This window comes from Saccopteryx bilineata, chromosome 2 (assembly GCF_036850765.1).
Source record: "Saccopteryx bilineata isolate mSacBil1 chromosome 2, mSacBil1_pri_phased_curated, whole genome shotgun sequence".
In the NCBI taxonomy this organism is placed as follows: domain Eukaryota; kingdom Metazoa; phylum Chordata; class Mammalia; order Chiroptera; family Emballonuridae; genus Saccopteryx; species Saccopteryx bilineata.
The window spans coordinates 133,753,216-133,781,120 of record NC_089491.1 but is presented as its reverse complement, the minus strand read 5'-3'; the positions used below and the strand labels follow the sequence as shown (position 1 = coordinate 133,781,120).

Sequence of the window (27,905 nt, the reverse complement as noted above, 5' to 3'; positions counted from 1 at the left end):
GCCACCCAGTGGCTGCCCAAGGACATGGCGGTCCTTTGGGGCTGCCTAGTGCTACTGGACAGCTCCCCAGCTCAAGATCGGAACACAAAATCCTCCCTTCCTTTTGGCAGCGCCAAACCCAGGCCCCTAGTAAACGGACCCCACTCCTTCTCCTCCGCATTCATAAGCCCATACTTCCTCTAGGGATTTCCAGCTCCTTCCCTGGCTTCCCATGTGCCCCCTGACTCAACCCCTCACAATCTTCTCACCCAACTATGACAGCCCCTTCTCGTTCTTAAAGCCCTGAGAACACACCTCTCACCTTCCTTCTCCCGGAGCTGTGCCAGACTACAAGTGGAGTGAAGGAGTTGCTCGAGATGGAATTCTGGTCCCCCACACCCCCCTTCTCATCATCTGACACCATCAGACCTCAACACACTCTGTGCTAAGAGCCCCTAATGAGCATCAGCAAATTAACAACTTCCCTTTGATTGCTCCTCTGTTAATTGGATAGGGAAGGCCCCCCAAGGTATCTCAGAGAAGAGGGGAGGGAGAGAAGGAGAGAGGCGAAAGCTACAGAAATAGCCCCCAGAGTTGGGCTCAATGCCCCAGAATTCTGCTCCATCCCCAGAATACAGCTCCGCCTTCTTATCCACCTCCACCCACCTAACCCTCTACCTTCCCCACCCCACCCCCCTCTCTTCTCTTTCCTTGTTTCTAGACTTCTGTCCAAATTCCCTTGACCTCGGGCTATTTCTCCTTCCCTCTCTCTGCTCCTTCTTTAGAGGTTGGAATTGAAAGGTTGCAAATATGCCTCCCAAGGCTGCAAGGACAGACGTTGGGTGGCCAAAGCTGTATGTTTGTTTATATATGTGTATGCGTGTACATGTCACATGTAGGTGGGGAGCAGGGATAAGAACAGATGACTATATGTAAGCTCCTGAGTGCCTGCGCTGTGAGCCGAGCCTCTGGGATGTGTGGGTGTGAGTGGTGAGGTGTGACACTGGTCTGTATGTGTGTCTGTGTCTCCACATGGACAAGTGCTTGAATCAGTCAAGTGTGACTCGGAGCTTGGGTGTGTGTGTGCACGCGCGTGTGTGTGCCACCAGAGGAAGCAGCAGCAAGAGGCAGGAGCATCGATCCGAAGGAGACAGAGCAGGGAGGGGGACGCTGGGGGCAGACACCCTCCCTCCCGCTCGCGCGCGCGCGCACACACATACACCACACAGTCACACACAAGCTATAGGCCCTCGCAGGAAGAGAAACGGCTCCAGGACTGGAGGGAGGCAGAGCCGCCGGGAGCGGCCGGGTGGAGGGCGTGAGGCAGCAGGGGAACCCTGGGTCCTGCTCCCAGGTCCCGGGGCCCAGCGCGCACACCGGCCCGGAGACACCCTCGCAGACACTCGTAGGCGCGCACGCGCACCCTTTCCCCTCCCCCCTCGCCTCTCCTCCCGCCGCCTCCCGGCCGGACGATGGATCCCTGCAGATCCCGGGGCTGAGAGCGCCGCGCACCGCGCCGAGCCCGGGCGGACCGAGCCGAGGCGAGCAAGCGAGTGCGCGCGGGCGGGCCGCTCCCTGCAGGGATCTGCGCGGCGTGCCGCGGCGGCCGCCGGCTCCCGCTCCGGGCCATGCGCCCCTCCGCGGCTCGGCGCTGAGCCCGCGTCCGGCCCCGCGCCACAGGACCCGCCGCCGGGTGCCGGGTTCCCGAAGCCCCCCTCAGGTGGGTCTCTGATCCCCACGCCTTTGGTCCCCGAAGCCGGGACTTTGCTCCCCTCTCGCTGGGGCGGTTTGGGTGGCTGGGGAGGGGGCGGGGGCCGAGTAGGAAATCTGGCTGCAACGAGAAGCTGGACTGGAGGAGGGGGGATGTTGCGTCCGGGGCGGGGACAGCTGTCATAGGGAACCGCCCCCCCCCATGCATCCACCTCGGGCTGTCCTCACCCCCTACCCCAAATATACACACACACAGCCTGCAGGTTATGAGAACTAGAGACGTCCGCAGGTGAGCACTTAGGCTGGGTCCCTTCCTACCTCCCTGGGAGGTTTCTGGCCCAGGTTTAGCTCAGGGGGTGGGGGAAAGCCCAGTCCTAGGGACACCCTTGACCAGGAGCTCCTGACACCGGGTTTAGCCCATCTGAGGAGTCTTTGCCTCCAGTATGGAGTGGACATTTCTGTCCCAGAGTGACCCTACATCTGGAGGGAACTCCTTGCCTGCCAGTGAGAATATTGGGACTTCCCTCTCACCCTCTGATGACTATATCTGGGGTCTCCCCTGGCCTGCGAAGCTTCCCTGGGAGAACATGCTCCCCTGCTGAGCTGACCCTCCCCCCCAACCCCTGCATTTGGGGAAACCCTATTCTGGGAGTGTGTCCCTTGGCCAGCCACCTCCAGGCTAGCACACCAGGGAAGTCTACTGCCCCAGAGGCAATGACTTCTGGAGATGGAAATTCCAGATGGACACAACTGGAGGTACCCTATGTGAACTCTAATGCCAGGATAATGAGTCTCACTCCTTCCTCCTCCCTTAGGATCCCCTTGGCCAGGATGGAACTGAAGGCTGAGGAGGAAGAGGTGGGTGGCGTCCAGCCGGTGAGCATCCAGGCCTTCGCCAGCAGCTCCACGCTGCACGGCCTGGCCCACATCTTCTCCTACGAGCGGCTGTCACTAAAGCGGGCGCTCTGGGCCCTGTGCTTCCTGGGCTCACTGGCTGTGCTGCTGTGTGTGTGCACTGAGCGTGTGCAGTACTACTTCAACTACCACCATGTCACCAAGCTTGATGAGGTGGCTGCCTCCCAGCTCACTTTCCCTGCCGTCACGCTGTGCAACCTCAATGAGTTCCGTTTTAGCCAAGTCTCCAAGAATGACCTGTACCATGCTGGGGAGCTACTGGCCCTGCTTAACAACAGGTGGGTGGCTCCCACCCATCTTCCAGCCTGGCTCCTAGAGTTGCATGCATTCTAGCTCCCAGACACCCCATCTCTAACCCCATCAAGCCCAGACAACCTTGTTCTCCAGTCCCTGCCAAACCTGCTACTCACAGCAAAGGAATTGGGGTACTTCTCAGCACTTAACTAAAGAGACCCAATCTCTGATCCCAGCATAGTCCAAAATAGCTCTGCCCCTTACCCGGCCTAAGCTCTGAGACATCACCACCCTTTCTTTAGTGACCTTTGCCCATGCTGCAATTATGCCTTGATCTTCTCCTCACTTAGGGGAAAGGGACAGAACATCTTTAAAAGGTAGAGACTATAGTATAAAAGCTATAGCTCCTGCCTTGATCTCTCTGTCACCCCACCCTGACCCCTGTACTGAGATGCCCAGGTCCAGGGAAGCCATTGCAGATCCTCTGTCTTCTCAGATACCATGGGCAGGTCCACTGGACATGCCCCACTCTCTTCTGTGCCTGTGCCCAGACCTGATCCTCAGGGCTGGATGGTGCCTTCCCCCATCGCCTTGAGGTTGGGTATGGGACACTGGAAGTCAAATGGAGACAGGAACGGAAAGTCATGTTGATCCATGCGCTGCTCACCCCCGGGCTCCAGGTACGAGATACCGGACACACAGATGGCAGATGAAAAGCAGCTAGAGATACTGCAGGACAAAGCCAACTTCCGCAGCTTCAAGCCCAAACCCTTCAACATGCGCGAGTTCTATGACCGTGCGGGGCATGACATTCGAGACATGCTGCTCTCCTGCCAATTCCGGGGGGAGGCCTGCAGTGCAGAAGACTTCAAGGTGGTGAGTGAATCTCTGGTGCAGGGTGTGAGTCAGCCAGGCCCCCAGAGGAGGAGGAGACAGGAGCAGGTGGGCCTCTCATCTTGCTTGCTACTCTGGGAGAGGAAACTGTGTCCCTGGGGCTTGGAGGGGATTTTGTTTAGCATAGGGGTGCATTTGCTTAGCCTTGTACCTATGATGGCAACAAGGATAGTCCACAGCACACAACACACACATACACATACACATGCACATACACACACGCACATAGCGTGGCATGGCCCTGACCCCATCAAGCTTACTTTCTGGGCCACAGGTGTCAGAACTGAGGGGTGAGGAGGAGGCCAAGGATTATCACCTGGAAGCTGGAAAGAAATGAAGACTTTACTACCCCACCTACTGAATCAGAATCTGCATTTTAACAAGACCCCTAGGTGATCTGAATTAAAGTTTGAGAAGCACTGTGAGACATGATGAGAAGTTTTCTCTTAAATAGACAGGTCATTCTCTCTGTGTTGCTCCACGCTGCGTGCACGTACGCGCGCGCGCGCACACACACACACACACACACTGTCCAATTGAGTTACTTCCTTGCCATCAAGAGCCACAGAACTAGGGTCTGAGGTAGGAGAGATGATTTGAGGTACACAGTTATGGCTGAACCGAAATCTCCCTTTGCTTCTTAAAATGGAGATGCCCCACAGACACATCACCCTCCATAGATGTGGCTACTTTAAAACCAGCACCCCAGAGAGGTAGTTAAGGAGACCGACTGACACCTGATGCACCAGGTGACCCTAAGCAAGTCATACAGGTTCCTAGGGGTTAGAATTAGACAGAGGCAGGAAAGGGACTAGAAGATTTGGAGCCATTTATGAAAAATGACATCAAATGAAAGGATGATACTTGTAACTCTTCAGAATGTTTTCTAGACTCTCCTTCAATTCCCTAGATAAATAGCCATATTACCTCTATTTTACAAATGCTCGGACTGAGAGACAGAATGAGCTGTCCCAAGCTCACATTGCTGGTTAGTGACAGATTCAGGATTAGAACGAATGTCTCATTAAGTCCCGATGCAGTGTGCTCTTTTCGTTAATACTGCTGATCCTGGAGTCACCGTATCTCTTCCAGTCCTGGCCATTGCTCTTTGAAAACCCAACCTCCTCTAAGAGCCCGTTGCTCTCCAGGCCTGCCCCAATTCTCCACTCTCAGAGCCTCCCCTTTCTGCTTGCCCGTTTTCTCCCCTACTTGCTTGCTTCCTCCTAGCATTATGGGAGCATGGACTGTACTGGTTTGGGTAGAAAGGTTGGAGCCAGGATGGTGTTTGTTTTTCCTGCTGTTACATAACACTTCCCAGTCTTTTAAAGCCCTGCTCTTCAGACTGGTTTCATGAGCCTTTGTCACTCTTACCAGACAGAAGTTACATGACCACACTGCTTGCTCAGCCGAGCTGATGAGGAGTTTAATGTGATGCAAGAACCACTTTCTTCTATCTTTTACTTCTTCAAACCAGGAGAGTCTTGGATTCCCCAGAGCCCAAGACCAAGGGATTCATAGGCTCACCAACTTCTCTCCCAAGTGTAGTAGGACTGTAAGTGAAGGTGGAAGTGAAAGCCAAGGTTCTCCTCCTCTCCGGCACACCCAACACACAAGCACAAGAGACCAAGAAAGACAGAGAAAACCCACTAGCTTGGATGATTTGTAGTGTTGGAAGAGGGAGGGAATTGCTTGGCTCACCCTGGGAAAGTGCTAAGGTATAAAATGGGGACATAGTAAGTTCATAGAGAGTGTTCAGTTGTCCATTTGTCACCCATGTCCAGAGAGATACCAAGTGGTGATGCTAAGACATGTTTGGTTAATGGAAATGAAGATACTGAGATGTGACCAGTCCATGTTGTCTGAGGAGACAAATCTAAGCAGTCAAATGGAGATATGATTGGTTCAGAAAGTTCTGGAGCAATCTGAGTTCTTCCTCTTGCTGGGGAGAGATACAGGCTAGGAGCCTGCGGGCCCAACACTGGTTCTTCTTGGTCCAGGTTGTCAGAGAAGACCAGGTTTTTGCTGTCTCTGAGCCCATGTCAAAGACCTGACCCTGAATATGGCTGAACCCAAACCTCTCAACCTCTCCTTTCAACCTCTCTGGTTGACTTCACTGCTGGGCCCTTTCCATGTCAGGAACTCTACCACTTCTGCCCACAGGGATGTTCCTACAGGGACGGGAACTTTGTTGAGTTCCTGTTGGCCATCTCCCTGTTGCAGAGGGTCTCTGGCACTGCAGCTCCCTGCTTCTAAGGGGTGCAGACACACTTTGCTTAATGCTCTACCTTTTCTCCTCTCTGCATGGTCTCACAGTGAACATCAGCCTCTTCAACCTTGCTATTCTCTGCTAGACAAGAAGGTGTGTGTTTAGCCCTCAGACAGATGTGGCACTGACAGAAAACATCTGTATTGGGTCAGAGCTTAGGGAAGACCATCTTGGTACTTTCTACTACCTCGAGAGCAGAGGTTCTTAACTGGGGGCCCAAGCCCTGGCTCACAGTGTTTGCAAAATATATTGTGCATGAGCACCATGTGAAGTCTTTTGCAGGTTTCAAAGGGCAACTGTCTTTAAACCTGTGAAAGGTTGTGTGTGAGTGTGTGAGTGAGTATGTGTGAGGGTCTGTGAAGGTGTGTACGCTCCTGGAGGACAGTTCAGGGGACATTAGAATGGCATACTCCCTCAAAGACCTCACTTCCCTTAGTGGATGTGCTTCTGAGCCCAGCTTAACCTCTGGGGATGGACTAGGCTTGTAGAGTGTTTAACAGGTCATCTTCCAGCTCTGACTGAGTTAGCTTGGGAGAATGAGGTGAATATGGGGAACCTGGGCTAAATCAGGGAGGAACTGAGTTGAAACTTTTTGGGACTAAAGAGGCAGAGGGCAATGAGGAGAGTATCGCCACAGTAGCCCGTTGGGTATGCCTCAGACGCTCTCTCCTGAGATGCCAAAAGAGCAACCAGAGACTCCCTCTGCCCGGGCCACCTTTTCCCTTCATGGTGGGGTGCTTGGTTGCCAGGGAAACAGGGTCTGAGGCTCCATTCTCCTAACCTACCTCAATGCCACACAGGCCAAGGCAGGGCAGGGGTTCCATGGAGAGGACCTGGGGGTGCAGCTGTCTGCCCGTGTCTGGGTGGGGGCTGGGAGAACTGAGCACAGTCGCAGCTGGTGCCAGCCTCCAGCTGCACCTTATCTGTCCCTGGCAGTGGGAGCGCCAGTGTGGCTGGAATGCTGAACAGCACTGAGGGGAGGGGGCTGGCAGATGGTTGCCCAGTCTGCCCTATTGCCACCCCCTCTTCCAGCTGAGACCCAGAGCTTCTGCCTGGGGGAGAGAGAAGCAGAATTCATTTCTAGACCCTGGAAAATAAGGAAGGGGAGGGCATAGAAAGGAAATCCTAAAGGTGGGTGTGGAGTGTGGTAGTACTCTCCCTCAGGAGAGGAGAGAATTTTGAGGACAAGGGATAGGAGGACAGAAATCCCTGAGGAGCCCACGAGAGTTCCCCAGGACTTTGCAGTGGGGGAAGGAACCCCCAGAGGAGAAGTGGAGTAAGGGGGGTGGACACAGAAATCCTCCTGCAGTTCTGGAGGAGGACAGGAATCTTTTGGAGCACCTATGGGGGTGAGATGCTGATATAAGAAGTGGGTGTAGGTGGGTGATTCTGGGACCCAGAGGGGAGGAAGAAGTCATTTTAAAGCAAGCAGAGCTGGGGATGGCAGGCCTCTGAGAGAGCTGGACTAGCAGGCAGCATCCTTATCCCCAGGGCAGAGCCCTCCACTGACACACCTCACACCCACTCACTCCACCCCATAGCAGCTCAGACCAGGAGTGCCTGGGAAGGTCCAATCTTACTACCTGGGTCTGTCCCCTCCAGCTAGGTAGGGAATAGAGAGGCTGCTGGAGGGGGGAAGGCTGCTCAGACTGCCACATAGAGAAGGGGGTCATGGACAACCCCACGCAGAGGCCTGGTGGGCTTCACGGGCAAAGAGGGGCTCCGACAGGGGAGCACGCACAGACTGCAGAGGGGTGGGGAGCCTGGCGTGGAGAAGTTAACTTTGGATGAGAGGTGCTCTGGAATTAGGGGTTCCTGGATATTTCCTCCAGCCTTATCCTTTCCTTCTCTCCTTCCCTCCCTGAAGAGCCTGAGGTTGGAGGGAGGAGATTGGAGTAGAGTCCGCTGCAAGCATCCAAAGGACCCGAGGTCGGGGTCTCTCTCTCCCTCTCTGCCTTTCCCCATCTCTCCCACACTTACACACACACACACACACACACACACACACACACACACACACACCCTTTGGCTAACTTAGCTTCCTCTCCCACCTCCTCCCTCCCCTGTCATTTCTGACTCCACCCTTTTCCAAGAGTACTGTCAGCTAAGAGGCTACTCTAAGTTAATTGATCTCCTGGCTGTTGGCTAAAGTAATAGGGAATTGATGTAAGTAACTAAGTGCCTCTGAGGGCAGAGCAAGAAGTGGAGGGGGGGAGCAGCTCTGAACCTTGGGCCTTTCTCCTGCCCCAGCCGCGGGCAGTGGAAGGTGTGGCCCTGCTGCACCTGGTGCGCGTCCAGGAAACAGGGGAGACCAGCACAGAGGGCAGATGGTTCTGCTGTGGGTAGAAGTTGCTTCTGAGCATGATTCAACTTTGTGGAAGATAGTTTCAATTCTGAGGGGATGGTGGGAGAGGCTGAACATTAGGCAGGAGGTGTGTCTATCTTCAGTTGATTCCTTCTTGTCACGGAGCCCCTTCTAAGTGCCAGGCCAGAGAGGGTGGTGAACAGGCAGACCCTGTCCCTGCCCTCAGGGAGCTTAGAGTAAAGGGCAGTAGCCGGGCAGGCTCAAAGCTGAGAGGGTGGGCGGTGCAAACAGAAGCCCTGGGAGCAAGGAATAATGTGTCAGGGATGAGTGGATCCTCGACATCTAGGTAGAGGCCTTCCAATCTTCACAGCCCAGCTCAGCTACTTAGAAACTCTAGTTTAATAGAATGTGTGCTTTCTCCCCTACCCTAACCTCCCCCAGCTGATGACCAGCCCAGTCCTCTCTAGCAAGAGTCGTTGCCGCCTTTGGCCAGGTCCCTTAGGCACAAACCTCCCCTCACTGTATGTCTGAGGCGGCTGTTCCAAGAGTCTCTACCCGCTGTTCCAGTCAGGACCCTTGCATGGGGATTCTGGGAGGCAAACTGGGAAGGAGACCAAGAATGAGAGGTGGTACCTAGTTTGGGTGGAGGGTGAGGCTGGGTGCTGGTACTTCTAAATTTTATTTTGGGTACAGTGTCATCTACTCCATTTCTGAGCTTCTAGGTCCAATTTCCTGTGAGGAAAGCAGGCTCTATGTGGATTGCTAAATTATTCTTTGCCAAGGGGCAGCCCCTTCTTCAGCCTCTGGGACTCTCTGGCTAAGCCCACGCTGGCCCATGTGTAGAATGGATGTGCACCACTGACAGTCCTGAACACATGGAAGAGACATCTTCCACATGCAAAATGCTTAAATAGGTATAAAACTGCCGTGTATTCACCTTGATGGGGAATTTTGTTAGGAAACCATAAGGACTTCCTGACTTGTGGTGTCACAGTGGATAGTGCGTAGACTTAGAAATCTGAAGTCGCCGGTTCAAAACCCTGGGCTTGCCTGACCTGTGGTGGCACAGTGGATAAAGCGTCGACCTGGAAATGCTGAGGTCACCGGTTCAAAACCCTGGGCTTGCCTGGTCAAGGCACATATGGGAGTTGATGCTTCCAGCTCCTCCCCCCCTTCTCTCTCTCTGTCTCTCCCTTTCCTCTCTAAAATGAATAAATAAAAAATAAAATAAATAAAATATCAATTTTTTTAAAAAAAAGAAAGTTTATAAAACCCTGGGCTTGCCTGGTCAAGGCACATATAGGAATACAAGTTGATGCTTTCCACTCCTCCCCCTTTCTCTCTCTCTTCTTCCTCTCTGTTCTCTAAAAATCAATAAATACAATTTAAAAAAATAAAAGAAACTATAAGGACAGAAACTCACTCTGCCACCCCAGGATCACCAAGGCCATTCCCAAGGTAGAGGAAGGGAAAGTTATGATTTTTCTGAACTCTTATGAGTTCTTGGAAATAAAACCTTTTCCCACCCCTATCATCTGCATCCCCTCAATTCCTCTGGCAGTCCTGGGGGCCTGGGTGGTTGAGCTGCGCATCTTAGTGTGTGTGGCGAATTGGTCTGTTGCATCTTTGCGCCAGGCTGGGAACATCCGACGGAGAGACCGCTGCAGTGGCCTAGACCATGGACAGCAGCCAATCAGCCTTCCTCACAACACACTCACTGCATGTGTGTCCCCAGTGAACAAGCACACATGGGCGCCTCTGTGTGCATGTGTGAGGATGAGAGAGTGTGGATGTGGACTAGGGTGTGAAGTGGATGTGTGTGGATGCGCCCAGGGCATGTAGCTCACTTTTTGCGGCTGTGCAGAGAAGTCGTGTGTGTGTAAACCTCTGGTCACAGGCAGAGCACATACCAGCAAAATTAATCATCTCTGTCAGTCTCACTTTGCAATGTACAAATTCCCTTTACTTTATTTAGCTCATGAGATCCTCATAATTCTGGGAGGTAGAAAGATGTCAATATCTTCGTTTGAAAGATGAGGAAACTGTGGCTCAGAGGTGTTAGGTGACTTGCCTGAGGTCAAACAGCTGGTAAATGGCAGAGTAGGATTGTGACTCCAGGTTCTTTGTGCATGATCATAGGAGCGGGAGTGTGGTGCGTGGGAAGGGTGCTCAGGGCTCCCCAGCTGCCTGCACTCTGTAGGGAAGCAGTGTGGTGAGGCAGGAAGGGCAAGAAAGGGTATAAAGGAGAAGGAATCCCAGCCTCAGGCTGAGTACACCAAGTCTTTTGACTCCTCTGCCTTTTCACGGCACCATGTGGCCAAGTCCCAACCTTAGATGAACCCACCACTGCTTTCCTCAGGGTGGCTCCAGGACAGCCAGGCTCTACCAGAGGAAGTCACACAACAGACCAGCTTGGAATCCCATTGTGTTCATGACCAACGTCCTTAAACAGGCCTGCAGTGCTGCCTGGAAACTCCACTGTGTTTTTCTGGCCAACTTGCTCTCGGCACTACTTACTGCACACTTCTTCACTCTTCTCAGACAGCCACCCTCCCCGCCCCGCCTTGGCTCCTGCTTCATGGAGAAGAGAGAAGCCTCAGATAAGGTCTCCTGCTTCCTTTGGGAACCAACCCCCAGAGGGGAACATCCATCTTATCTAGGCTGAAATCTCAACCTATTCTTTTCATCTGATCTCCTTCTACCTTTATAAGAATTTTACTCCAAAGATTCTGCCTCTCTCTCTGCTCTACAGTCATTCTCTTCCTCTCCAGGGGAACCTTCCCACTGACACTGAAACAGGCTTAAGATTCTCCCATCTTTGTGTGTGTGTGTGTGTGTGTGTGTGTGTGTGTGTGTGGCAGAGACAGAGAGAGTCAGAGAGGGGGACAGACAGACAGGAAGGGATAGAGATGAGAAACATCAATTCTTCGTTGTGGCTCCTTAGTTGTTCATTGATTGATTTCTCATATGTGCCTTGACTGTGAGGCTACAGCAGACCGAGTAACCCCTTGCTCGAGCCAGCGATCTTAGGCTCAAGCTGGTGAGCATTGCTCAAACCAAATGAGCCCGCGCTCAAGCTGGCAACCTCGGGGTCTCAAACCTGGGTCCTCTGCATCCCAGTTCGACACTCTATCCACAGCACCACCGCCTGGTCAGGCAAGATTCTCCCATCTTGAATTATATCTCTATCATGACTGTTCTCTTGCCTGACACCCATACTCTCCCAGTTTTCCTCCATCTAGCCACTCCTTCTCTGTTTGCCAGTTCATTCTCCTCTATTTGACCATTAAGTGTTGCCCCTCTATAAGTCTCAATCACAGGCCTTCCTCCTCTTTTAGATCATGAGGCTATGATTTAATGGTCTAACTCAGGGGTAGTCAACCTTTTTATACCTACCGCCCACTTTTTTATCTCTGTTAGTAGTAAAATTTTCTAACCTCCCACCGGTTCCACAGTAATGGTGATTTATAAAGTAGGGAAGTAACTTTACTTTATAAAATTTATAAAGTAGAGTTACAGCAAGTTAAAGCATATAATAATAATTACTTACCAAGTACTTTATGTCGGATTTTCATTAAGTTTGGCAGAATAAATCTTTATAGAACAACTTACTATAGTTAAATCTATCTTTTCATTTATACTTTGGTTGCTCCGCTACCGCCCACCATGAAAACTGGAATGCCTACTAGTGGGCGGTAGGGACCAGGTTGACTACCACTGGTCTAACTTAATGAACTTTTCATTAGTATATTTTTTATGTTGGTATATCTTACAATTTAATATTTTATATATTGCATTGGTATTTATTTCCATTGGTATAAAAGGGTAAAACATTTCCATGCCTCAGAAAAAGTTCCTCCAGACCCTTTCCTAGTCAATACTACCGCATAAAAGTTATTCTGACTTCTGTCAATATAAAGACTTTTCACCTGTTCTTAAACTTCTTAGAGTATATGTATCCTCCATACAGTATATTCACTTTTGTGTCTGGTCTTTTTGCTTATAATTATGTCTGTGACATTCAGTCTCATTGTTGTGTGTTGCAAAAGTTCTTTTTCAGTGCTGTGTAGTATCTCATTATATAAATATATCATAAGTTATTTATCCATTCTACTCTTGCTAGACATTTAAGTTGTTACTAGTTTGGGGCTATTATAAATAAAGCTACTATGAACATTCTTCATGGTTAGCATGTACACTCATTTCTCTTGGGTATACAACTAGGAGTTGTGGTTAAGTCATAAGTCAGGATTCTGTTGAACTTTAGTAGATACTAAAAAATCAGGCCTTTTTTCTATCTATTTTTTAAGTTTTATATTCTATTCTTGGGCAGTCTCATCTTCACTTGTGACTTTAATTGACCATCTACATACTGACAACTGACAACAGTATGTCTCAGCCCAGCCCTCTCCACTTAGCATCAGTCCCAGTGGCCAATTTCCCACTTAACATCCCCAAGGCTCCAAAAAATCCAGCACATGCAAAACCAAATTAGGCCCTGGCCGGTTGGCTCAGCAGTAGAGCATCGGCCTGGCGTGCCGGGTACCGGGTTCGATTCCCGGCCAGGGCACATAGGAGAAGCGCCCATTTGCTTCTCCACCCCCCACCCCCTTCCTCTCTGTCTCTCTCTTCCCCTCCTGCAGCCAAGGCTCCATTGGAGCAAAGATGGCCCGGGCGCTGGGGATGGCTCCTTGGCCTCTGCCCCAGGTGCTAGAGTGGCTCTGGTCGCGGCAGAGCGATGCCCCGGAGGGGCAGAGCAATGCCCCCTGGTGGGCAGACAGGTGCTCCTGGTGGGCGTGCCAGGTGGATCCCGGTCGGGCGCATGCGGGAGTCTGTCTGACTGTCTCTCCCTGTTTACAGCTTCAGAAAAAAAAAAAAATTAATATTACCTCCCAAACTAGTCCTTTACTTGTGTTTCTGATCTAGAGAACCACCCCCTCATTCACCCACTGACACAAACTAAATTGACCCCTGACACTCTATCTCCAATCACCTCCCTTAATAGGATCTGCCAATGTTGCTTCCTAAACATCTCCACTCTGTCAACCTGTTCCAAGCCACCACATCATTCCATGTCTCACCTAATCCTGGCTTCCTTACAGGTCTTCTAGCAACCCCTCTGGCTCTTCCTGAGTGGTCTCTTCAAAACACTTCTCTGATCACTTGAAATCTTTCCATAGGGAGTCTCTCATTGTCCCTGGGACCAGAATCCTTACTGGCTGCTGTCAAGGTCTGAGGGGTGTGGGTCCTGCCTGCTTTCCCAGTCTGTTCTCCTCCTGCTCTCCCGCTATATCCTCCTCCTCTCAGCTCTCTCCCCTTAGGGCCTTTGCACAAACTCTGCTCTCTGGAATACCCTCACACATAAACACACAGACCTTTACCTAATCAGTCCTTCTTATTTCTTTTTTTAATTCATTTTAGCAAGAGAGGAAGGGAGAGAAAGGGAAAGAGAGAGACAGGAACTCAACCTGTTCCTGTGTGTGCCCTGACCAGCAACCGCTGCACTTCAGGATGATGCTCACAACCAAGCTATCCAGCCAGGCACTCCCTATTCTTCAGATTGTAATTCAAACGGCACTTCTTAGGAGAAACTGTTCCGGATTATCAGTCTGGACCAGATTCCCTATCATTCACACCCATAAAACTATAGTTGTTTTGTGTGTGTGTGTGGGGGTCATAACACTCATCACAGTTTGTAACTAAATATTTATTTTTGTGATTTTTAAAAACTGATGTCTGCCCCTCTCCACATTACACAGTAAGCTCTGTGAGGGTAGGATCCTTGCCCTTCATCTGTTCTATATGTGCTCTGAGCACACAGAGACTCAGGAAATATCTGATGAGTAAAAAAAAGGATTAAAAAAAATAAAAGGATTTTGAGAATAACCTAATTTTAGGTCCTGGCCAGGTAGCTCTGTTGGTTAGAGCATTGTCCTGATATGCCAAGGATACAGGCTCAATCCCTGGTCAGGGCACATACAGGAATCAACCAATGAATGCATAAATAAGTAGAACAACAAATTGATGTTTCTCTCCCATGCTCTCTCTCTAAAATCAATCAATAAACTGTGTGTGTGTGTGTGTGTGTGTGTATGTATGTGACAGAGAGACAGAAAGAGGGACAGATAGGGATAGACAGATGGGAAGGCAGAGAGATAAGAAGCATCAATTCTAATTATGGTTCTTTAGTTGTTCAGTGATTGCTTTCTCATATGTCCCTTGACTGGGGGGGGGAGGCTACAGTGACCCCTTGCTCAAGCCAGGGACCTTGGGCTCAAGCCAGCAACCTTTGGGCTCAAGCCAGCAACCATGGGGTCATGTCTATGATCCCACGCTCAAGCCAGTGACCCTGAGCTTGAGCTGGTGAGCCCACGCTCAAGCCGGCAACCTCCAGGTTTTGAACGTGGGTCCTCTGCATCCCAGTCCAATGCTCTATCCACTGCACCATTGCCTGGTGAGGCTTTTTTTTTTTTGCAATCAATAAATTAAAAAAAATAACCTAATTCTAGTTTCAAGCCCACTACTTACTCTCCATGAGACTTGAAGAAGTCACTATGCCTCAATTCCCTCATTTGTCAAATGGGGTGGGGTGAAGTTACTCACCCTGCTTATTTCACTGGGTTGTATAAGGATGCTATGAGATAGCATTTGGAAAGCATGAAATGTTCCAGAGATGTGAGGGGTGCTTGGAGTTCAATGAGCAATTTAGAGAAAGGTAGAAACCACTAAGTGACCAAACACAGCTTAGGAGAGGTACTAGCTAGGGAGTGACATGGGGAAGGGGTCACATCCTTAAACAGAGCATTCATAACTAAGTGTCCTACATGTGTGTTCTCTTGGGCACTTCTCCTGGGACCCTCCGTGTAATGCTTGGGAATCTGTGTGTGCTGCTTGCCTCACCTCATTACTGTGAAAAATTTGGATTTGTCTACTGGAACAAACTGAGATAAGAGAGAGTGTTAGAACATGGATGAGGAAGTGCAGTTAAGGTGTGCGTTGTGTTTGTGTGTGTTTGTTACCGAGGGCTGTGTGTCTGTGTGTAGAGAAGTGCCGTGTGGGTCTTTGTATTGATGTGGGGAAGAAGTCTCCAGCCATAACAGATTTGCTGTCCTCTGAAGCTGCTCTGTGTGCACTCCCTCCTCTCTGGTGAGGCCTCCACACTGGAAGCTTCCCCCGCCTTAGTTTCTGTCTTCTGGAAGTCCTATCTACTTCCCCTGCCAAGAAGTCTGGAGGAGAGGGACAACGCCCTCTAGTGGGTGTGAAATGCATGGGCAGCTGTAGCTTCCCCCAGCCCAAGCCTGAATGAACCTAGGCTGGCCCCACCCCCAGCCCAAGTTTGGAACTCACCTCTGAAACATCCTGAGGACATGCAAAACCTGACAGCTGAGGTCTGGTAGACAGGATAAAAAGGCACACAAGACAGGAAACAGAAAAGGAACCCTTGAATTCATACAGGAGCAGTATGAAGACCACAGCTGCAGGTGACGGTCTGTCTCTCTTCCCACATCTCTTCATCTCCTTATCTCTGGTTGCCCAGGGTATTCCCGGTCTTCCTCAGTTTCTTCACGTACATGGTCCTTGGATCTTATTCTTTCATTCTCACGGTCCCTGTCTTCAAGGAAATACTGGTCACCACTCATGCCTGAAGGGCCTTGAGCAAAACTGGACCTTTTAGTCTGTTTCTTCAGTGAGCACTAACTATACCCTCTGGAGTTAGAGAAGGCTTCTTCAAGGAGGTAGTGTATAAGGAGGGTATTGAAAAATGAGTAGAAGTTCTCCAAATGGAGTCCACGGGAGGCAGGAAACTATGGATAAGCCTGTTGTGTCTGCAGAATGGGAGAAGGGCATAGTGGCTGGACAATGGACTGGGGAGAAGGGAAGGCGAGGCTGGAAGGTCAACTGCAAAGGCCTATGGGGCTGGGGTTGAATTTTACCAAGAGGCACTGGGGAGTGAGTGAAGGTCTTTAAGCAGAATGGTCAAAATTACATAGCATGGATTGAAGGGGGGAAGAAATTGCAGGGATGTGGGGTGGGAAGACCCATTGAAAGGCTGTTATTTAGGCAGAATAGGAGGAGGTTAGTCTGAGGGCAATGGCATAAGGATGGAGAGGGGCCAGATCTCAAAGACTGCTCTCTTTGGGGCCTCTGTGTCCCTGGCAGCAAAGCTGAGGCCAAAGGTCCCACATCAGTCAGTTCTGCTAGAACTTGGCACCCTGCCTCCCACACCCAACACACTCCAGGGTCTCTGCAAACAAATGGAGAAGGGAAGGGAGCAGGGAGCAGGTGTTTGGGGGCAGGGAGGTGGGGAAAGGAGGGGGAGGGTACTAAGACCTGGGGCTGTGGGATGCTTAAGGACTAGTTAGGCCCAACTAGACCTGTCTGACCCCCACTGCTCCTTCTCTGGCCCTGCAGCAGAAGGGTTAATATGCTTCATTTCCCTCCCTCCCTTCCTCAGGTCACCTTCTAGGCCCTGGAGACTTGGCTGGTGGCTCAAGTTCCTCAACCAGTGGCCATGAGTAATCAGAGCCCACAGAGGGGCCAGGGGCCTGGGGGAAGGGAATGAGAAATTGGGGGCAAGGGGAGCCTGAGACACTGAGGGGTTGGGGGCATCTGTGAGGCTAAGGGTTTGTGGGGGGCCTAGGGTTGGTTCCCAGCACTCTCCACCTGACCCAGGACCCAGTCTGTTCTCTGATCTCAGCTTCTTCCCCTCACCAGAAGAGAATTCCTCGAACTCTTCTCCTGGACAATTGGAGGGTGGGCAAGCTGGGAGGGGGAGTGGTGATCTGTCAAGAAGCTTTTCAGCTGCAAGAGATGGGGTCCCTCAGTGCCAGGAACTGGCCATAAATGAGTCTGTGGTCAGCGAGAGACCTGTGCTAATGGAACCTGGGCTGCCCCCCAAGCCACAGAAGGGAACGGAGGAGGGGAAGGTGACCTAAGTACAGCTCAATGTGGGGGAGGTGCCCACTGGAAGCCCAGATGGGGTCATGGGAGTGAGGGAAGGAGAAATGGGGTCAGGGAGTGGCTGGAGGGAAATTGGAAGTCAAGGGAGTGTGACTGCAGAATTAGGGGTTCAGGAAATAACTGAAAATAAATTGGGGTCAGGACAGTATTGAAAGGAAACAATCAAATACTTATAAGAGAACTGGAGTATAAAGGTGAATTGGGAGAACTGGGGAGTCAATGAAATAATTGGGGGAGATTATGAGTCAGGGGGAATTGGAGAGGAATTAGAGGTCTGAGAGAGTGCCAAGAGAGTGTGGGGGCGCAGCCATCTCAGAGGCATGACCAGAACAGGTGAGAATGAGGAAGAGGACCCTGAAGTGGATGGGAAGACTGAGGGGCCTGCTGAGGAACAGACTGGAGGATGAAAGGTAGCGCGCAGGTGTGGGTGTGAGTGTGTGTCTGTGTGTGCGTCTGTGTGTGTGTCTGTGTGAGTGATGGACTGTTGCTAGCTTGGCAGAGGACTCGCTGCTAGGTCCCATCTCACCTGGAGAGGTGGGTACCAGGAACCCCAGAATTTTCCAGGTTTCCATTCTGCCTTCAACTCTCTCCTTCCTGCCGGAGCTGGTGACAAAAAATGCACTCCAGCCCCTCACCTCTCCACCAGCCTTCCTTTCCTACTGCCATCAATTATTCATCAGCCCAGACACCAGCCCCCCCTTGCAGGACAGGCTGGTCTCCCTCTCCACGCCCCGCCCCATCTCAGCCACACTGCCACAGAGGCCCTGGCGAGGAAGGACAGGGCCAGCTGGAGGCGGAGTCCCGGCAGAAGGGCTGGGTGGCTGACCCTGCCGGACCCCGTGTGGGATCGCTTCTCCTTACCCTTTCTGCCTCTTCCCGGTGCCAGGAAGCCCCTGGAGAAGATGCCAATTCAGATCTTCTGTTCTGTGTCATTCTCCTCTGGAAAAGAGGCCCCAGGGCCCTTTGGAGATGTTTGGGGCTCCCACCAGCGGCAGCAGCGGGACAGCTCAGAATCAGAAGAAGAGAAGGAAAAAGAGGCAGCTAGGAAGGAGTCCAGAGAGGAGGATTTGCCTGTGGACTTGGTGGCCTTCGCCAACAGCTGCACTCTCCATGGTGCCAGCCACATCTTTGTGGAAGGGGGTCCAGGGCCGAGGCAGGTACTGTGGGCAGTGGCCTTTGTCCTGGCATTGGGTGCCTTCCTGTGCCAGGTAGGAGACCGTGTTGCCTATTACCTCAGCTATCCGCACGTGACTTTGCTAGATGAGGTGGCCACCACAGAGCTAGCCTTCCCAGCGGTCACCCTCTGCAATACCAATACCGTGCGGCTGTCCCAGCTCAGCTACCCTGACTTGCTCTACCTGGCCCCCATGCTGGGGTTGGATGAAAGTGATGACCCTGGGGTGCCCCTTGCTCCCCCAGGGCCTGAGGCCTTCTCTGGGGAGCCCTTTAACCTGCACCGCTTCTACAATCGCTCCTGCCACCGGCTTGAGGACATGCTGCTCTATTGCTCCTACTGCGGGGGGCCCTGCGGCCCTCACAACTTCTCGGTGGTGAGTGGGGGTCCATGCCTGGCATGGCACCCCAAGAGTGTCTGCTGTGGCTCACCCTAACCATCATTTTTTGGGGCTGGGGCTGCTAGGTCCTGCTCCTCCCCTACCTCACATGGACCATGCGCCCTCTGTGGCATGTCTCAGAGAGGGCTGGCCAGGGCTCACCCAGGAGCCCCAGGGTGTGGAGCTGGGCCGCTATTCCCAGTACTGTTCTTCCTGTTAAAATCTTGAAACATATTTGTGCTAGTTGGTAATTAGTTGCTGACCTGGGGCCCCAGGTGTCTCCCTGGATATCCTCCAGCATGTCCAGACCTCCCTGGACCGTCTCTGAGGTCAACCTCTGACTTGAAGGTGGGTGTCTATGCCTGGCATTAACAGCTTTGACTGTCATCCCTAGCCTGGAGCTGGGGCAGGTGCCACTGGTTTGTGGAGGTGCAGGACAAGAGTGTGGAAGGGAGGTGGGGTGGGGACAGCCTCATCTCCATCCTACCACATCCTCTTCAGCAGCTCCCACAGCCGGGACTTCACTGCATCTTCCCTTGGTCTTCCTGGGCTCCTCCTACAGAGAGAGACAGAGACAGAGACAGAGACAGAGAGAGAGAGAGAGAGAGAGAGAGAGAGAGAGAGAGGTGCACACTAAGAGAGAATAACAGGCCTCCTCTAAATCCCCCCCCAGCTCTCAGTGGCCGGCACCCTCTCTGCAAGGAAGCCCTCACTGGAAGTCAGGCTTGCCTTGCCACTCTGGAGTCTAAGGCCTTCCCTGCTGAAGGACCAAGTGGCACCCCACCCTTTCTCCAGTTCAGCTTCTAGTTCTGTCTGACCAGACTCCTCTCCTCTCCCCTCCTGGTTCCAGTTGCCAAGCCTTCCCTCCCCATACACCTCTCCCTCAGTCCCCAACCTCCTTCCTAGTGCAGGAACAGGTGGGTGTCATCATATTGGCGCATCATAGATTGACTGCAGACAGACAGGATATGGAGGTTTGGTCCACTGGGCCTCAGACAGGACAGGAGATATAGGAAGACCAGACAAGGAAGGGATCAACTGGCTTCTCTGGACCTAAAGGTAGAATCAGACACTTCTCACTGAGAACCACAAGATGGCAGCAACAGTCCACCAGCCAGCCACATAGCTCTAAGCCAGGGCAAGGTGGGCTCTTCCAGACTGTCTCAGCCACCTGGCGTCCCTCACGTCCCCAGATGGAGGGTAGGCGTGGGTGTGTGTCCAGCCTGAAACCCGTAGCTGAATAGCACAGAAACCAGTGGTGGGGCTGGAGGGGATAAGGAGCTGTTGGAGTTCTCTACCTCACCTTAGGCCCTCGGCCTCGGCCCCTGCCCCCCTCCCCAAACGGAAGGAGCAGGGGAAGAGGAGGCTGTTCTAGGCAGAGGGGTAGGACAAGAATTCTGTTTCCTAGTAACCTGCTCTTCCCCTGCTGCTCCAATCTAGCCTGACACTCTGCCTCTCATTCTCCGGGCTGTGTCTATACTCACCTATGACTTGCTCTGTGGACTTGGTCGCCACCCAGCAGTAGTAAAAGCACTCATTCCCTTTGTGGGAACCTGGAGGCATTGAGGGAAGCTGTGGAGAAAGGGCCATCAAGCGTTAGTTCACTCTTCTCTGCGGTGATAAGGGCTGCTCTGGGGCACGGAGTGGGAAGACGGCCCCCAGGGTGGAGATCTCTTCGGAGGCCCTCAGTCCTGTACAAGCATTGCCAAATGCCATGCCCTGGGTGCTCAGTGCCAAATGCTGAGAAAGGAGATGCTGGTGTTCTGGTGAGCATGGTCCTTGACAGGGCAACTGGGTCTACTTTCAAGTTCTGGTGATAATGGGACAATGATGGACATAAGGGGCTAACAGCTGGAGGAAACTGAAAAGCTTAACTTGGTTTGAGGAGGGTCTTGGGGAGAGAAGAATTTCAGATGCCTGGGGTGGGATCCAGGGGGATGGCAGTGATGGGACCCTGATGATGGAGGTGTATGTGACAGGGTCCAAGCAGGAAAAAGATTGCCACTCAACTGGTTTAATTGAAAAGAATTTAACAAATGGACTGTTTACAGAGCTGTGGGCAGAGTTAAGGAAACTAATAAGGGGGCCTGAGGAGGCACCTAGCAGTGGTGGAAATTGTCACACACAGGATGCAAGAGCATAAGGAGGCAACTGGTTGTGCAGGGAGCCCTCCTGGCAGAATTTGTCCTCACAGAGGGTCTAAGCCACTGCCAGAACACTCTCAGAGACCTGAGGAGTGGGGAAAGAGAAGAGCCCCATCCTTCCCTCCCCTGCCCTCTGATCCCTAACTGGTGCTTCCCATGGGCCAATGCAACCAGAAGCCTGTCCAGGTAGCAAAGGAGCACCCCACAGGGACCAGCTTTCCAGTGCACACAGCAGGGTAGAGAGTAGGTGGGGTATAAGACGAATGGAGAATGGGCTGCACGGGAGGAATCAATCCTGAAGGGTGTTGCGATTCTAGCAGCTGGGGCACAGCCTGGGGCAGCCCTTGGTGGATAGGAGGTGCTGGCAGGACTCTCAGGCTCTTCACTCTGCCCCTGCCAGGTCTTCACACGGTATGGAAAGTGCTACACGTTCAACTCTGGCCGAGATGGGCGTCCACTGCTGAAGACCATGAAGGGTGGGACGGGCAATGGGCTGGAGATCATGCTAGACATCCAGCAGGACGAGTACCTGCCTGTATGGGGGGAGACTGGTATGTCACCTCTCAGGGGCCCCCTTCCCCATGGTTCCAGGCTTCAGCTTCTGCCAGGGGACTCCTGGGCTCTGTTGTGGGCCCTGAGGAGGCCTGGAGCTCTCCTCCCTTCCGCCCAGCATCTCACCATCTCCTCCTCCGACTCTGTCTACTGCCACACTCACATTTCTCTGGCTCCCCCTTCCTGGCTCGGTTACTCTCTGAGGTAACCAGCCATCCCTTTCCATCAGTGTCCGCCACTCACTCTATAAATAACTCCCTCTCTTCTTGGGCTGCCTCCTGTCTGTCTGGTCTCAGGGGCCTTGGGGCAGAGAGAGATGGGGGAGAAGGGAGAAAAGGAGGGGGAGAAATGGAGAGCATCTGAGACAGTGTGAAAGAATTTGAAACACCAGACACATAGCCGAAGCCAGGTAAGCACAGTGTAAGATGTAGGGGTCTTCAGGGCAGCATGGGATTGGTGAACCCAAAGGAAGCTGGGGATGGGTGGGGCCCCATAAATTAATCTCCCCAGTCTCAGTGTGTACTGTGCTTATTCTCAGGAGAGGTAGGATGTCTCCTCCGGCTCTGGAGGAGGTTAGGGAGTTCGAAATCCTACCAACACCCTCCCGCCCCCTCATTCTCATAGACGAGACATCCTTCGAAGCGGGCATCAAAGTGCAGATCCACAGTCAGGACGAGCCTCCCTTCATCGACCAGCTGGGCTTTGGCGTGGCCCCAGGGTTCCAGACCTTTGTGGCCTGCCAGGAGCAGCGGGTGAGAAGCCCACAGGAGGATGGTCTCGGGGATGGGGTGGTGAGGGGTCAAGATGGAGTGGTGGGCCATCTCTAATGGGAGGGGCAGATGAGTAAGAGCCTGGGTAGCAATCTGACAAGTAAGAAGCATGAATGAGCTGACAAACAGGGATGCTCTTTAAACTATGAGATCCTTAGAGGCTGCAGAGAGAGAGAGGCAGGACTCCTGAGTTCTGCATTTTGTCAGAGGAGTCCATCAAGGTGACCCGGGGAGAAGTCCCCACACCCCCCAGCTCCCTGGCTCTCCCAGCAGCTCATCTACCTGCCCCCGCCCTGGGGCACCTGCAAAGCTGTTACCATGGACTCGGATTTCTTCGACTCCTACAGCATTACCGCCTGCCGCATCGACTGTGAGACCCGCTACCTGGTGGAGAACTGTAACTGCCGCATGGTGCACATGCCAGGTCAGGCCCCAAAGCTCCAAACAGTCCTGGGCTGGGGCTCCTCAGCTTGCACTGCTCCTCACCAGCTCCCCATGCATATCCACCTTCTGCCAACATGAAAGCAAGACCAGCTGGCTTCTCCCTTCCCCACCAGTTCCAGCCCCATTTCATACCCGTATGTCTCTGACCTCAGTTCCTGCCTGTACCCATAGGGATGGGTGGGAAGGGTCCAGGAGGGATGGACTATGGGGTGGTCACTTCCAGGACAGACTGGGGGCTGGCTAGTCCTAGCCTCTCCTTGTCTCCCATCTTCCATCTTTTAGACCTTTGTTACAACCACTATCACAAGAGCCCTTTAAAATTCATCCTCACCACTCTTTTCTCCTCTGTAGGGGATGCGCCATACTGCACTCCAGAGCAGTATAAGGAGTGTGCAGATCCTGCTCTGGGTGAGTGTTTTTGTCCTGGGGCAGTCTGGGGGAGGGGAGAAGGGACTGCCAGCCATATGCACAGGGGTTTCAGACCAAGCTCTCAGAAGCTTCAAATAATTCTTGGATCAGGCTGCACCTGAACTCTACTGTGTCTGACGTTAGCAAGGTACCTGTAGATATAGGAATAGCATCTGTAGAGGCCCCTGTGAAAAATGGACAGGGGTCACCTAGGAGGGGCCCTCACTCTTTCTCCTCAGCACCTCAGCTGGTTGACCTCCAAGTGTTTTGAGGGCAGGAGATATAGGACTAGAAAATACCCACGAGGAGGCTGGGTGAAGATCAACACAGGGTGGGCACAGGGCTGAGGTGCAGGACTAGTCAGAAAGAGAAGCGGGCCCGGGGCTCCTTTGATCAAGGTCCAGATGTGCATGTTGGGAAGGTGCTGGCAGAAGGGCACCACTCAACTGGCGCCTCTCACCTGGCTGGGCACAGACTTCCTGGTGGAGAAGGACCAGGAATACTGTGTGTGTGAAATGCCCTGCAATCTGACCCGCTATGGCAAGGAGCTGTCCATGGTCAAGATCCCCAGCAAAGCATCTGCCAAGTACCTGGCCAAGAAGTTCAACAAGTCTGAGCAGTACATAGGGTAAGGGCTCTGACTGTTCAGGGTGGGGCCCTTGGGCTGGGGCTGTGAATGGTGTCAGCAGGTTTTGATGGGGACCAGCAGACAGGAGGAAGCTGAATCTGAGGTGGGCATGGAGGTAAGATCAAGCCAGAACAAGCAGGGGAAGTGCCTCTTTCTCTTTCCTCCTTAACTCATCTTCTATCTCCACCCCCCTTGCTGTAATTTGGGTCACATCATACTTGTTAGTATGTGGAGCGTCTCTTTGTATATGCCATCACATTTAATCTTCACAACAACCCCAAAAGGCAGGTATCCCCATCAGCATCTCATTTGATGGATATAGAGACTGAGATTCAGAAAGGCTAACTTACTAAGGTCACCTAGCTAGTAAGGGACAGAGATGTGACTTGAACCTAGGTCTCCTCCCCCATCCCCTCTGCAGGGAGAACATCCTGGTGCTGGACATTTTCTTTGAAGTCCTCAACTATGAGACCATTGAGCAGAAGAAGGCCTATGAGATTGCAGGGCTCCTGGGTGAGCTGCTGATGGGACCTGTCCCCTTCCCATGTCATGGGCATGGTGTGACATGCTACCACCCAAGCAGGCTACTCACCTCTGTCCCATGAGCTCGTCCTCCTCAGCTATCCCCAGGGGTCTTTCCCCAATTCTGGTGTCTTGGTATGTGGTGGAGGGAGGGGGCTGAGCCTTCTCTCAGGGCAAAGGGGAAGAGATAGGCCTGTGGGCAGGAACAGGGGACTATTTCATATGCTTTTGAAAATTTGCCTAAGAATAAGTGTTAGGGTATTTTATAAACAATTATTTTTTTCTGAATAATACCTATTCATTTTAGAAAAGGAGGGGGAAACCCCCCAAAAGCATGGAGAAGAAAATAAAGACCCCATCAGAATTACTCTGCACTCCTTCTGTGTGCAAACACTGTCTACCCTTTCGCAATAATGACTTGTCTGCCCCTGTCCCAGTGGGTTCTGCAGCTCCCATGGTGTCTTGACCCTACTGACCTCATTGTGTTCCCATGCAGGTGACATTGGGGGCCAGATGGGGCTTTTCATTGGGGCCAGCATCCTCACGGTGCTGGAGCTCTTTGACTATGCCTACGAGGTAAGCGGGAATTGGGTACCAGGGAGGGGCAGTGAAAGTGGTGGGGGTGGGGTCCAGTGTGCCCACATACCCACCCACCACCACCCCACGTCTCAGGTCATTAAGCACAAGTTGTGCAGACGAGGGAAATGCCAGAAGGAGGCCAAGAGGAGCAGCGCAGACAAGGGTGTAGCCCTCAGCCTGGATGACGTCAAAAGACATGTGAGGAAGCCAGAGGGGTGCCCTCCGGCCCCGCCCCTTCCCCTACCACCCGTGGATCACTCCTCTTGCTACCTTTTCTCCTTTGCTTTCCCTACGCCCTGGCGCCACCTGTTGATAACCAGTCACTGTCCTGTGCTGTTTCCTCAGAACCCCTGTGAGAGCCTGCGGGGCCATCCTGCCGGGATGACGTATGCTGCCAACATCCTACCTCACCATCCGGCCCGAGGCACTTTTGAGGACTTTACCTGCTGAACCCTGCAGGCCACTGTACCAAAGGCCTAGATGGGGAGGGCTAGGAGAGCGAGGGGGCCCCCAGCTGCCCCCACATCTGCCCTGGGGATCCACTCCCTCCTCCCAAGGCAGCCCCTCACTCCTTGGCAGTCCTTTCCTCTTCTCTGTGGTGGGGAAGGAGTATTGACCATTGAGTCCTCTCTCTGTCTCTATCCCATTCTTTTTATTTTTAACAAAACTAATCTAAAAAAGAAACTAAAAAGAGAACTGGGCAAGTGACCTCAGGCTGCCCCTCTCTGCTCCATGCTGCCTCCTCCAGCTCCCAGTCTGATTTCTGTCTGGCTATCTGTCATCTGAGTGTCCACCTACATTCTGCTGCCATCAGTCAACAAAGCCCTCCCCTAGTGGGGGGTGGAGGGGATCCTCTGGATCTGGAATTTGGTCCCAAACCAGAGAATGTACCTGAAGGGGAGGGATAGTGGTGATGGTGATGTGGGCTTCCCCAGCCTTAAGAGACCCCCTCAGCCCAGTGACCACTCCCCAACCCCAAGTCTCCAGGCAGGAACTAAGACCCTAGTCCCCCACCACCACCCACCCACACACACACATACACCATGTGAAGTCACTAGGGAGGAGGGGTGGGGATCCCCTGAAGAAGTGGTGATGGGAACAAGATGTGGCCCTGGTGCTGTAGGCCACATCCTGATATCTGCAAGTTCACCTCCATCCCAGAGCTGCTAGAGAGACATCCCAAGAGGTTGCCCTCCTCTACCATCCCATAAAAGATCCAGCTGGTTGGCTTCCAGCTCAGGGAGAGGGGCACTGGTGCCTAATCTCACTGGTCCCACTCCCAGGGGCTCCTGCAGAGGGCCACATCCATAAATTTTCTTATGGAACTCTCCCAAGTCCTCTTCCTCAACTTCATTTGCTTCTCTCAACAACCTCATCTGCATTTTCTATTTCTATATGATACAGACTCTATATTGCTATATCTCTGTATATACTTTCTCCTAACTCTGTCTGTCTCTGCCCCACTCCCTCTTGTCTCTAAGAACCATCCTCCCACCCAAAGTACCCCCTTCCTGTGTTTCTGCTCCCTCCCTGGTCTCTGAATGCCTTCACCTGTATAAAGAATTGGACTCTCTCCCCTGGTGTCTGTACTGTGTACACACATCCCTCTGAGAAGCACAAGGAGACGACACGCGCATTGTAACCTTCGCACTGTCTCGGTGGCGACATAAAGGAAGCTGTGAATCACAAGCTCTGCCTCTTTCTGGCCTCACCCTCTCCCAACATCCTAGGCATCCTCTGTTCTCCCTGCAGCCTTAACATTCCCTCCCCTGCTCTACCCACCCCAGTGCCCTTTGTCTGGCTATCTGTGGCCTCCCAAGGGAAGGGACTAGTATAGAGAGATTCCCCCATTCAAATGGTGAAGATCTGTTCTGCAGACCCAGTCAAGGGCTTCAAAGACAGAGGGAGCTATGGATCAGTGATTCTTGCAGGTGGAGTAGTGGGGTGCTGACACCAGAAGCTGAGGTCCTCAGTCAGTAGCCTTTCCCTCCTTCTAGGTGCCCAGACCCTTTTCCTCACCTGATACCCAAACCCATCATTTATATTTTTTGGTGAAGTATGGTTTGGTCATGGGAGGAAAGAGAGGGGAAGTTGAATGTTATTCCTACCTTAATGAGAAATGAGTGGGGTAGAAGGCCTGATATGCCCCTTCCACAAGGCAGTCCTCCCAGGCCAGAGCCCTGCCCCTTCCCAGCCTCCTCAGCCCAGCTATCTCTTGGTCTCCAACGAAGGAACAGAACCTGTGGCAGGTCACCTGTGCATTGGCTTGGAGCTGGAGAGTGAGGCAATAGGAACTCTTAGTTCCTGGTAGTTCTTTAGAGAGCAGACCTCTCCAGAGGGAAGCAGGAGCAAGGCCAAAGGGTGTGCTGGAAAACAGGCAGTGCGATGGGTGACGCATGCCTCTGGTCTAATAAACTGGGTTTCAACCATCTCCTCTTCAGTGTCGTTCTTCTCTAATTTGAATAGTATTTAGTCCTTCTCATTAAGGGCGTAGAACTAAGTTTGGCTTGGGGCCAAACAATCAGGGGAGGAGTAAGGAGGCTGGAGCAGGGAGCCCCTGGTCCTGTGATGAGACAGGCTGGCCACCACACCATGGTTTGAACCACTGGACGAAAGGAAAGTGGTCAAAAGCAACAAAGATCCCAAAAAGAAGTCCTAGCACAAAGGATTCTTTGGAGAAAAGGCAAGGCCAAAATTCAAAGTAAACTTAAAATCTGGAAGCAGGTTAGGTTAAAAGTCAGGTAATAAGTTGGGTTGAGCCTGACTAGGCACTGGCGTAGTGGATAGAGCGTCGGACTGGGATGCGGAAGGACCCAGGTTCGAGACCCCGAGGTCGCCAGCTTGAGCGTGGGTTCATCTGGTTTGAGCAAAAAGCTCACCAGCTTGGACCCAAGGTCGCTGGCTCGAGCAAGGGGTTACTTAGTCTGCTGAAGGCCCACGGTCAAGGCACATATGAGAAAGCAGTCAATGAACAACTAAGGTGTCACAATGCGCAACGAAAAACTAATGACTGATGCTTCTCATCTCTCCGTTCCTGTCTG

The 27,905-nt window shown here is 52.4% G+C and overlaps 1 protein-coding gene and 1 long non-coding RNA gene across 4 annotated transcripts; one reads left to right on the top strand and one right to left on the bottom strand.

Moving 5' to 3' along the window:
* Positions 1–1,258: 1,258 nt before the first annotated feature.
* On the top strand, positions 1,259–27,258 carry ASIC1 (acid sensing ion channel subunit 1). Of its 3 annotated transcripts, XM_066257883.1 has the most exons (12): positions 1,259–1,699; positions 2,505–2,882; positions 3,519–3,714; positions 21,362–21,512; positions 22,138–22,265; positions 22,557–22,707; positions 23,079–23,135; positions 23,610–23,763; positions 24,185–24,276; positions 24,782–24,861; positions 24,958–25,062; positions 25,210–27,258. In XM_066257883.1, the coding sequence occupies exons 2-12, from the start codon at positions 2,521–2,523 to the stop codon at positions 25,312–25,314; spliced, it is 1,581 nt and encodes a 526-aa protein (XP_066113980.1). In that variant the 5' UTR covers positions 1,259–1,699; positions 2,505–2,520; the 3' UTR covers positions 25,315–27,258. The 3 variants fall into 3 exon arrangements, with proteins under 3 accessions (XP_066113980.1, XP_066113978.1, XP_066113979.1); XM_066257881.1 differs by lacking the exons at positions 1,259–1,699; positions 2,505–2,882; positions 3,519–3,714 and adding an exon at positions 18,126–18,814; XM_066257882.1 differs by lacking the exons at positions 1,259–1,699; positions 2,505–2,882; positions 3,519–3,714 and adding an exon at positions 18,126–18,814 and having other exon boundaries at positions 22,554–22,707.
* LOC136324676 (uncharacterized) lies at positions 19,305–20,366 on the bottom strand. The gene is made up of 3 exons (XR_010729126.1): positions 20,302–20,366; positions 19,713–19,870; positions 19,305–19,373 (listed from the first exon to the last, which is right to left on the bottom strand). It is a non-coding gene; the product is annotated as an uncharacterized lncRNA (long non-coding RNA).
* Positions 27,259–27,905: the final 647 nt, after the last annotated feature.